General features: G+C 46.4%; 2 protein-coding genes across 3 annotated transcripts in view; both read right to left on the bottom strand.

Annotated features, from left to right (window-relative positions):
- Positions 1-8,286, bottom strand: part of prune2 (prune homolog 2 with BCH domain) — a 44,863-nt gene extending 36,577 nt beyond the window's left edge. For both annotated transcript variants that reach the window (XM_084324376.1, XM_084324375.1), the window contains exon 1: positions 8,181-8,286. The gene's annotated coding sequence lies outside the window, so the exon portion shown is untranslated. The remainder of the gene's footprint in view (positions 1-8,180) is intronic.
- Positions 8,287-9,107: 821 nt separating this feature from the next.
- LOC311237528 (guanine nucleotide-binding protein subunit alpha-14-like) overlaps positions 9,108-12,279 on the bottom strand; it is a 28,394-nt gene continuing 25,222 nt past the window's right edge. Inside the window, exon 7 of the mRNA XM_084325456.1 lies at positions 9,108-10,134. Coding sequence (XP_084181582.1) covers positions 9,944-10,134 — 191 coding nt within the window. The 3' untranslated portion in view covers positions 9,108-9,943. The remainder of the gene's footprint in view (positions 10,135-12,279) is intronic.

Raw genomic sequence — 12,279 nt, forward strand, 5'->3', positions numbered from 1 at the left:
TTCAAATTAATAAATCGACTTGTTAAAAAATATATATTCAAAATATATTAGATTGTGGGCGTGGGCCTGAACGCGCTGAATGGCGGATAGGAGACACCATTGAACTGAATACAACAACAACTGCGACCACCATCCCTCAGGGTAAAACGTTATTGAATAGAGAAAGAAGCGTCATGCAGGTCCCTAATGGTAAATACTATTTCCTGTTTCATGCCAAGGAAAATATATCAATTTATGTTTATCACACCTTGTTTGGAGGCGTGAACACTTAAGGCAACCAACTTGCACTTCCGCGTTTCTCTGATTGGCCGAGCGCCTTCCGCGTGCATGCATGTAGTCACTGTGTGTTGTTGTAGCCACCGGGTAAATCGCGATTTTTTTATTTGTTTGTCATGACAAACCAATTACATAATCCAACATATGTGTAAAGGCACAACATATTCCAGTTAACGGTATCTTTTTTTAATGATTCGTTATGGCGCAATCAATACTTCCATGCATTCGGGACCTCCATGTTTTGGGGGTATTCATCAGACAAATCGGATCCGGGATTCGGCTCCCATCCGTCGGGCAAGAACTGCAGGTTTTCAGCCTCTCTCCTCTCTCCTGGAGCTTAAGGGGGAGCTTAGTATTCCTGCCTCTGAGGAGCGCGTCGCGGCTCATGCGCATGCGCGCGCTCGGCCAATCAGAGAAACGCGGAAGTGCAAGTTGGTTGCCTTAAGTGTTCACGCTGTTTGGAGGGGCGTTGCTGTGTATGAATGTCCGTTCTATTTGCCGCAAACTATCATTAATTTGATCTCCGAGAGACAGCCCCTTCTCAATCTAGCACCAATCCTCCTCACGCACTGAGAGAGAGTGTGTGTGTGTGTGTGTGTGTGTGTGTGTGTGTGTGTGTGTGTGTGTGTGTGTGTGTGTGTGTGTGTGTGTGTGTGTGTGTGTGTGTGTGTGTGTGTGTGTGTATGTGTGTGTGTGTGTGTGCATTCGCCACACTATGAGGCTATGCAAAATTACAGGTAATTACAAGGTTGGTTGCATTCATTCGGTACACAGCACATACTGAACCGAAGGTCCAGTACTGAATCGGTTCAGTACGGATACGTGTACCGTTACACCCCTAGTTGACACTAATAACATGCAATGTGATTTTATCCCATGACACGGGGCAGGACAAAAACGTAACTTCCCTTACTGCATGCACAATAAGAGCTGATTTCTGGCATACGGAACTGCATGTTCTAACATCAGAGTGGGTAGTAGGGTTAGTAGCTTCTGTCTGACTGTGCCGGTACTGAGGGTAGTAAGGTTGGTGCTGTAGGTAGATACTGAGAGGAAGTATAGAAAGTCACGCCTCACTGCTGACATCAACACATATCACAACCTCTTGTTAACATTCTCCAAAACCATTACCAATGGCAAAGCTTCTTTCTTTCACCATAGGATCGAGGCCTCTGCCAAGAACCTTCGCAAACTGCATGCTACCATGTCCTCCCTCCTCACTCCCCCCCCCCACCCCCTCCTCCCTCATCTTTCTCTGCCGAAGACTTTGCAATCTTCTTTGAGGAAAAAGTGGAGAACATCCGCAGCTCCTTTTCCCAACCCCTACCCATTCCAAATACTGAAACGAGAACCTCATCCTTCACTCTGTCATATTTCTCTCCCATTACAGAAGCCGCGACCCTGACACTGGTAACGTCGAACCGTCCGACTACATGTCAGCTGGACCAGCTACCCTCCGCACTCCTCCAGACCATAGCACCAGACATCCTCCCATTCCTAACTGCAACCATCAACTCCTCACTCAACTCGGGGGTGGTCCCCACCTCCCTAAAACAAGCCAGAGTCACGCCGCTCATAAAAAAAAAACCTGAACCCCAATGTCATAGGCAACTATCGTCCTGTCTCTCTTCTCTCCTTCCTTTCTAAAACACTTGAACGTGCTGTATCCAACCAACTTACTGCTTATCTCTTACAGAATGACCTCCTAGACCCTAATCAGTCTGGCTTCCGGACTGGCCACTCCACAGAAACGGCCCTCATTGCGGTCACAGAGGCACTTCACTTGGCAAAAGCGAAAGGCCTCTCCTCTGTCCTGATTCTCCTAGATCTATCTGCAGCCTTTGACACAGTCAACCATCAGATCCTCCTCGCGGCCCTCGCAGGAATGGGAGTGGCTGGCTCTGCGCTGACATGGCTGACATCATACCAAGTGTCATGGAGTGTCATGGAAGTGTCATGGAGAGGGACCCTGTCGGCCACCCGCCCCCTGCGGACAGGTGTCCCCCAGGGCTAGGTCCTAGGACCCCTTCTCTTCTCCCTCTACACTAAATCACTGGGTAACATTATCACGTCTCATGGCTTCTCGTATCATTGTTATGCCGATGATACTCAACTCTTCCTCTCCTTCCCTCCCTCAGATATCCACGTCTCTGAGCGGATCTCGGCCTGTCTGTCCGACATATCCGCCTGGATGACGACCAACTAGGGGTGGGGGAAAAAATCGATACGTAGTAGTATCGCGAAACTTTGCGTGGCGATATTGTATCGATACAGGGACGCCAAGTATCGATATTTAATTATTCTTTTTGTATTTTTTTTTTGTATAAGGAAGTTGCATTGTTCATTTCAATACCTGTAATAGTACAGTAGTCCAGGGGTTCCCAAACTTTTCAGGCCGCGACCCCCAAATAACGGTGTCAGAGAGCCGCGACCCCCACTATTATAGGAGGTAAAAAAGAATATATATATATAATATATATATAAATATATATTTTATAAATGGAAATGTATGGTTGAAACATGCAAACGTTCAAACGCACACACACCAATAAGCATTGGAGGCTTTTCACCAGGGCCAGACTGGGGAAATCATTCAGGCCAGGAAATATAGTGAAAATATAGCCCCAGTCAGGCCACTTTTTAAGCAGGGGGTCTGGGGGTCCCCCACCAGGACATTTTTTGTTACAAAGACTTAGACCATGTTTAGACGGAGAGAGTCTGAACAGAAACCGCAAAAGTCGTCTTGCGGTCTCACTTTTAATGTTGCGTTTAGACTAGTGTTTTGGGATGGAATTCTGCGTGCAGACAAGGCTGTAAAAGTGTAGTCGACTCGAGACAACGGAGCCCCGCTGTCACACGATTGGCGCAGATGTCACATGACCAGAAACGTCAGTGGCCAATCAGATTGCGCAAACCGAACGCGGAAGTGCAACTCCGTTAGGGAAAATATTCACGCAACCCATACGCTACACTGCCTCAGGTCGTTGAGACAACCAGGCATGCTGTGAAGACCCGCCCTACTCTGCCTCTGATTCGCACACTGTGGGTGGGGGAATGTGATTGGACCAAAGCAGAGTCACACAGACAGTGGCTCCAGTCACTAATAGTTGCGATAGCGGCTGGACTGATTCTTGTGTATTAAAAGTACTGCCAATGTAGCCTTCAGGTGATCTCCGTGGATAGAATCAGACATGCTTGTTCGCTTTGTTTACGCTTCTAGGCTACTGGCGCATGCCTGTGACGTAAGCAGTACGCGACGAGAGCCTTGACAACCCTTTCGTCATAGTTTTATGTGGTTTGACTGTTCAGATGATAGCGCGAAAGTGTATCGTTTCTAGGATTTCCACCCAGGAAGGTGGTCTCACTTTTTTGCGGATTCTCCCCGCAAAAACGCTGTTGCCGTATAAACAAAAGGCACATCCAAAGAAAAAATATTTCTGGATTCACCTGCTAGCGTTTCCGTCTAAACATGGCCTTAATTTCCTGCATTCTGGTGCAGGAATTTTTTTATTTGTACCCTTTAAATGCCAGTGTTTGTGATGGCATCACAAATTATTGTTAAAAAACAGGCTAGCAAGGGCGGTCAGGTGGCGTAGCGGAGATTGCGCTCGTCACCAATGCAAGAGGCTGCGGTCTCGACTCCCGGAGTCAGCATTGCTTGAGGCTTGGGCTGATCGCTATACTAACCCGTTTGGCTGGGTTAGGGGGAGGGCAAGTCATGGGTGGTACTCTGGCGTTGTGGACAGCGACGCCTACAGGTCAGGTCTGGGCGCTTGCTCAGCGGAGGCAGGACTTGATGGAGGCAGCGTGCCCTCCCACGCGTTACACTTCACCAATGAGAGTCCTCGCTGCCAGGTGAAAAAAGAGTCACTGGCTGTCGCTGCGCGTATCGGAGGAAGTGTGCGGATGACTTCAGGATTCCCTTGTACCGACCAGTAGGAGAACATGCGCACAACAAAACAGGTAGGGGAGGGGGAAAATTGGCACGACGACTAAATTGGGATGGGGAGAAAACAGAGAAAAATCTGAGAAATAAAAAATAAAAAGGCGTGCATATGTATGATTAGCAACAACACTGATTTTTATGGATTTTTTATGGAAGTAGATTTTTCTGGGGGGGATTATTACAGGCTATATGTGTCAATGATTAGCAACAACAGTTTTTTGTAAGGGTCCCGCCTCCACCAATCACATGCGGCTCCCTTTGTGTGTGTGTGAGAGCAAGAGAGAGAGAGAGAGATAGTTCTCCAACTTGTGTGAGTTGCAGTGATCTCCTGGTTGTTCCCCACCCAGGTTATCTAACTATTGCGCTGGTGCAACTAGAAACACTGGCCTGGCCTGCTTCTAAGTTCAGTGGCCTGACTGCACAAATTTTTTTTTTGACTTTTTTTAATATATTTTTTTCAATCATCTGGCGACACCCCCCCCCCCCCCCCCCCCCCCGCGGCGGCTCCCGACCCCCCCACTTTGGGAACCCCTGCAGTAGTCCACACACACATGTGCATTCAGTTAAGTTGGAATATGACTGTAATACAAACAGTTCAGTTTGTCAGGTACATGCAACACAGATTACAGTGTTTACATCTGTCTGCTTGAGAAAATACCATGTTCTGCAATAAAAATGATTGAAGTGAGATGAACAGACTGAACTTTATTTTATTAGATAAAACATGTTGACAAAGTTTTACTTTGCAGTTGAAAAAAGGTAATAATCGCAATATATCGCAATATTAATATCGCAATACTCAGCATATCGCAATATATTTAGTATCACAATACTATCGTATCATGACTCAAGTATCGTGAGGCCTCTGGTGATTCCCACCCCTACGACCAACCACCTCAAACTGAACCTAAGCAAAACAGAATTGCTCCACCTGCTGGCCAAATCCTCCCCCCTGACCGACCTTTCCATCACAGTCGAGAATGCAGCTGTGACCGCGTCCCCGACCGCCAAGAACCTTGGTGTTGTCCTCGACGACCAGTTGAACTTCTCTGCTCACATCGCAGCGACAACCAGAACCTGCAGATTCCTCCTGAGCAACGTCAGAAGGATCCGCCCCTTCCTGATAAAAGAAGCCACCCAACTCCTCGTCCAATCAACAGTCATCTCCCGCCTCGACTACTGCAATGCACTGCTTGCTGGCCTCCCGGCCACTGCCACCAAGCCTCTTCAACTCATTCAGAACGCAGCGGCCCGCCTGATTTCAAACCTACCGAAGTCGGCCCATGTCACCCCACTTCTTAGGAAATAAAATAAATGTTAAATTTAAATTAATTAATTTAAAAAAAAATATATATATATATATATCTAACCCTAACTAACCTTACTGTCATGCACTTGTCCTAATAAACTAACCTACACTGTAGCACACAACACTTTGATGAACATTGTTACTCAGCTGATAAGAGTTGTACCCTTCCTGATGACTTGCCGTACAGAACTTGTAAGTCGCTTTGGATAAAAGCATCAGCTAAATGACTAAATGTAAATGTAGGTAATGAGGGTAGTAGGGTTGGTAGCTGTAGGTAGATACTGAGGGTAGTATGGTTAGTAGCTTCTGTCTGATTGTGTATACTGAGGGTAGTAGGGTTAGTAGCTTCTGTCTGACTGTGAGGGTAGTAGGGTTAGTAGCCCATGTCTGACTGTGCAGGTAGGTATTGAGGGTAGTAGGGTTGGTAGCTGTAGGTAGGTACTGAGGGTAGTAGGGTTAGTAGCTTCGGACTGACTGTGTAGGTACAGAGGGTAGTAGGGTTAGTAGCTGTAGGTAGGTACTGGGGGTAAGGGTTGGTAGCCTCTGTCTGTGTGTAGGTAGGTACAGAGGGTAGTAGGGTTAGTAGCTATCTTCTGTCTGGTTGTATAGGTACAGAGGGTAGTAGGGTTAGTAGCTTCTGTCTGACTGTGTAGATACAGAGGGTAGTAGGGTTAGTAGCTTCAGTCTGATTGTGTAGGTACTGAGGGTAGTAGGGTTAGTAGCTTCTGTCTGACTGTGTAGATAGATACAGAGGGTAGTAGGGTTAGTAGCTTCTGTCTGATTGTGTACTGAGGGTAGTAGGATTAGTAGCTTCAGTCTGATTGTGTAGGTACTGAGGGTAGTAGGGTTAGTAGCTTCTGTCTGACTGTGTAGATATATACAGAGGGTAGTAGGGTTTGTAGCTTCTGTCTGATTGTGTACTGAGGGTAGTAGGATTAGTAGCTTCAGTCTGATTGTGTAGGTACTGAGGGTAGTAGGGTTAGTAGCTCATGTCTGAGTGTGTATGATGAATTGAAAATGGGGGACCCTGATGTAAACAAGACGAAAGTATTTCTCTGGTCTGCATCCTCTTAACAATTGTGTGTATTGAGCTGTACTGTATTGTACCCATTCTGCAATCTGAATACAATTTTCAATCAATCAATCAATCAATAGGTACTGAGGGTAGTAGGATTAGTAGCTTCTATCTGACTGTGTAGGTACTGAGGACTTTTCAGACACAGCCTCTCTCTCACACACGTACACACATACTCATACACACCCTTTTATTTTATTTTACCTTTATTTACCCAGGGTAGGTTCGCCGAGTACGGACACTCTATTTCAGCAATGCCCTGCTTCACACTCATACAGTTACATGCATACACATACTCACCCATGGATGCGCGCGCGCACGCACGCACGCACGCACGCACGCACGCACGCACGCACGCACACACACACACACACACACACACACACACACACACACACACACACACACACACACACACACACACACACACACACACACACACACACACACACACACACACACACACACACACACACACACACACACACACACACACACACACACACACACACACACACACACACACTTAATCATGCACACACAGTTACTGAAGGTTCAAAGTATTAAAAGATTGTATCTCTGGTCTGAACAACATGCTGCCACATAGATCTCAATTCAGTTAAGTCGTGACGTATCGACCCGCTTCGACCAATAAATAGTTTCCGGGGCTCTCGTCTTTTCATCACGCCTCAGTGCCGTGTCCTCCTTGTTGTTTTAATAGATCTGAGTCATAAAAAAAAACAGTTTGGGTTTTGGGCTCCTAGTATTTCCCGCTGCCTGAATGAGGAGCGTTTGGCCCCGTACATGAATACACTTAACTTAACAACTGAATAGCCACATCAGGGCAGAGGTGGGAGGAGAAGGGGGGGGGGGGTTAGAGGTTAAGGGTCATCTGATCTCCCCTCCAATTATGTGAATAATCCATCCTAACTGTAGGTGGGGAAGGAGGGAGGGGCGGAGGCAGGGGAAGAGAGAGGAGGGATCCGGGACTGTTACATCATCGCTCTCTGCTGCTGCTGCTGCTGATTCAAATGTCCACACACTCGCCCCGGTACAGATCGGGCACAGATGCAAATTCACAGGGGGAGTCATGACTCATCACGTGCACGCACATGACAAATACAGATCCCTGCCTCTCCTGGCTCTTGGGTGTGTGCCTTGGGAGTGAAAAAATAAGAGGGGAAATCTGATTGCATTAGCAACTGCAGCAGATAACTGCTGATTAGAATAGGCTGCTTCTGGTACAGCCCCGATTAATGTTCTGTGCTGATGATTCCCAGAATGTGTACACAGACACACACACACACACACACACACTATCATAGAATAACGAGATCAGCGTCAGCTGTTCCCATCATGGAGGATGATGCTGAGGCGCCTCTCTACAGGACCACAGTGCTGCTGATGATGACAACAGCCCCTCCCTCCTCCCCCCCTCCCTCTTCCTGTCTCCCGGCTCAGGGAAGAGACTGAGAGTAAGATAAAAACACATATCCACACACAGTATCTCGTCTGTGTCGTCTTCTTTCCCCTTTTTATTATTTCCCTCTCCGAATCAAAAGGCAAGTACTCACCGCTGCAGCTGGGGCACAGGAATCTCTATCCTCCCGAGTCCCGTGTCTCTCAGCCTCTCTCTCGGTGGGGAGATGCTCGGCTTACAAACAGCTCACAGCTGCTGCCACCATTTTGTGGTCACGTGATCTGGACTCGCACCAAACAAGGGCAGTGATCACCTGCTACGAGCGGCTGCCTCGCGCGCGCGTGCGCGCGTTTATTAGCCCGACTGGGAAGATAAAGGTGTGTGCAATGTGTGTGCGCGCGCCGCGCTCACGTCTGTATTATTATTACTACCAAGGAGAGTACTGTCCCAGCTATTGAGGTTATTATAATCACGTATACAAAAACAAGGAGAAAAACGTTGTTCTGGAATTTGTTATCCCACTTGGTGAGATAATGTGCACATATTGCACCAGATGCTGGGCATAAAAAAAACACAAATGATTCTTACCATTTGCCTATTTATATTATTAAAATCCAAAATGTGTGTTTTGCTTTTTTTTTGTGGGACACCAGACCATACATATAGCGATAAACCAGAAGATTAACACAAAAATTTCATCTGTGTTATCCAACAGCATTTGTATTGTAATACACACACATAAAAGAGCAGTGAGATGATCTCCCATCCCATCCCATTGTGGCTGCTATATCGATAGCCATGCCTCCCCCCCCCCCCCCCCCCCCCCCCCCAGTACCACCAGACGGACTGGATGACAGAGAGCCGCCTGTCGGACAGCACGCATGGTCCAAAGGTCGTTGTCAGGCACCCCAATCAGTCCAGACCACACCCGTGACCCGGGTCGAACCCGGCGGATGAATGGAGTGCTCAAACTGCAGCCCTCGCCTTTGGTTAATCAGTGGCAGCCAGGTAAGAGCCGTGGGCGTTCAGATTCAGTGACGAATATATCACAATATAGTTCTTCAAATGTCCCTTCTTTGTTTCAAATATCACTTCTTTATTTTAAATTACAAAAAGAAAATCACACTTTTAGGTAAAAAGATATGCGAGTACGATTTCAACCCAAGATGGTTTTGATTACAGGACGTAATTTACAAACATGTATAGTTATGCACACAAGCACTCATACGGAAAGGGGACTCTGCATGCACATACGTTCTCATGTACACACACACACACACACACACACACACACACACACACACACACCACACACAGACAGACAGACAGAAAATTACATGAATGGATTTTCAATACCTTAAAGTTGATACACCGTACACGCTACATGCGTCATCAACTGTACAGAACGACTTGACTGCATATCAATGTAAACTATGAGGTTTCCGTGAGAGTCCTCTTTTTTTCACTTCCTCATCCCGCATTCTGGAAGGCAAGACGCCAGGGCTATGAGGCAGGGTGGCCCGCATTCTTACTGGGACAGTTCGTCTAGCCAGATTACCACTGATGCACTAATATACCCTGCTGTCACATGATGAGGAACTACACTGCAACAGGCACTAAAGAGTGACTTGTGAAACGGCCAACAAATCATGGTGGTTTCCATTTAAAGATTTCCAGTATTATGTAGAAAAAGGAGCTCGATTATCCCTTCCGATGTATTCTTAAATGATAATTGTATGCAGTAAAATCTCACACCCCCACAGTATGTTCTACGATTATCTTTCTTGGATTTCCCTCAGCAAGCTTTAAGTTACAGTACATTACAGATCAAAAAATAAAAACATGTAAGAAAATACTGGAATATCCGCACTGGTAACCGTTACAGAAATGTGACCCTGTTTCACACAACAACCCAAGTTATTCCAGGTTGAATTTATCAAGGTTATCCCTGAATAAGGTGTCTTTGACGGATCTGAAGACGACTCTGATGTTCTCCGTGTCCGTGGCGCAGGTGAAGTGGCTGTAGAGTGGTTTGTGGCGACCGACGTGCTGCTCCACATACATCTTCAAGATGAACTTCTTGGCTGCTTCCGCGTCTCCTCGAGGCCCTGTAGGGATGGAGGTGGTGAATGTCAGCGTGAGTGAATTAAAGGGGAACTATCTTATAAATGGCCTTTTTGAGTGTTTAGCATTGTTTCCTAGCTATGTGAACTTATATTAATATGATCTATGTCTCAAAATTCTCATATTGGCGCATTCTTCCAATTCTCCTCTCACAATATTCACCCTCACTGAACTGAGTCATCTGAAAATGTGCTGATTTGTGATGTCAGAAAGACACTGCTGCATGTTAATGTTGAGATAGAAGATGAGCTCCACACAGTGGCTGGACATGGACCTGGAGCCCAGGCACAAAACAGCTCGAGATCTTGAGGTAGAAAAATGCTGTTTTTGAGGACTTGATTAGAAATACAAAACAATGAATAAAAAAATATATATATTACAGAGGTGTTCCATAGACTCACAGGAATTGTGTAAAAGTGCCCAAATAGTGAAAGAAATAGTAAAATAGTTCCCCTTTAAACTATTCTTAGCTACATACACACGGAGATAATGCTGAAATCATACACTGGGAGAGATTTTAAGATGCTAAAGGGGGCACTTCTGTTGTGAGGAGGACTATAGGGTTGCTGGTTCGATCCCTAGTCCCTAGATGTAACGCCAGCTATTCCCCAGGTGTCTGTTCACGACTGGAACACACCCTGCTGATTAGGGATCGAACCATTGACCCTGTAGTTACAGGTTGGCCCCTCTACCTCTAGCTATCCTTCCACCCACACACGGCTGGACTGGTAATCTGGCATTCCGGGCATTTTCCTGTAGGGCTGACTCACCTTGGGGCCGATATAATTTGATTTATAAAATGTTTAAAAAAAAAGTTTGGTCAACGACGCAGCAGCCCATTTGTTAATTTTATATACAGACACTGGGCTGGCCCAATCACATCTCTTACTAAGCCCCAGCCTCTCTCTCTGTCCTCTCTCTCTCCGTTTCTCATATGAGATATCAGATGCCTTTCAGAGGCGCGCAGGGAGGTAGTGTGAGTGTGATGCCATGATGACGATTGATTGATTGATTGATTGATTTTTATTGTGTAGTAAAAAACAACATCCAAGGGATAAAAACATGAGAAAGTGCAAGCCCTTATTTCCACCATGGTCCCTGATTTTGGACATGGACAGACATCATAAAACATAGAGCATCATAATAAAACATAGCGCATCATAATAAAACATAGATCATCATAATAAAAACATAGAGCATCATAATAAAACATATAGCAACCCCATAAAACATTAACCTGTATTTCACTTCTACAAATACTATCAAGAGACTAAAGGCGCTCCCATAGTCCAGCAGACTGTACACAGAGCAGACTCCGCGGATGTCCGCGCGGACTCTTGAGCTTTGATCTCAGCGGACAGCAGACCCACAGGTGCGACGCTCCTATTTTCTGAGGCGCGGACATCCGCGCCGCTGACTTGGTGTCACACAAAACGCTGCTCGGCGTTTTGGTTGACATCGAACTGCATTAAATGTGACACTGCGCGAGCGATTGGTGGCGCGAGGAGAGAGATGAGCCCGTGAAGCGCGCTCTCTCTCTCTCTCTCTCTCTCTCTCTCTCTGTCTCTCTCTCTCTCTGTCTCTCTCTCTCTCTCTCTCCCTCTCCCTCTCTCTCTCTCCCGCTGATAATGTTCCCTCTGATCTGCCAGTACAGTAGAACAGACAGAATTGTGGGAAATGTAGTAAAACTGGTGCGAGAAATGTAGGAAATAGACCGCGGACGTCCGCTGAGATCTGCTCGACTATGAAAGCTCAAAGAGCCGCGCGGACCTGCGCGGAGTCTACTCTGTGTACAGTCTGCTGGACTATGGGAGCGCCTTAACAGTTGCGCCCTACCCACTCCTTCCTAGACGTGGCTACTCTATAATTGATGCTGATGATTAATTCAATTAATGTCGATAATAATATGATACTCGTTAGTAAGTTAACGCTATCATAAAGTTAGACCGTCAACTACTGCTGGCGGTCTCTCAGTCAGTCAATGTCAAATAGCGCAGCATAAGCTATTGGCATTGTTTTTGTAGCTTAGCTGCTAGCTACTGTAGCATAGTTCCCTAATGCAGTCGCACCTCTGGCTGACTATTCTAACATTATTTTGTCAGCATTGCGTTGGCTAAGCCCAGGTTGCT

This window comes from Notolepis coatsorum (genome assembly GCF_963971535.1).
Source record: "Notolepis coatsorum genome assembly, chromosome: 11".
In the NCBI taxonomy this organism is placed as follows: Eukaryota; Metazoa; Chordata; class Actinopteri; order Aulopiformes; family Paralepididae; genus Notolepis; species Notolepis coatsorum.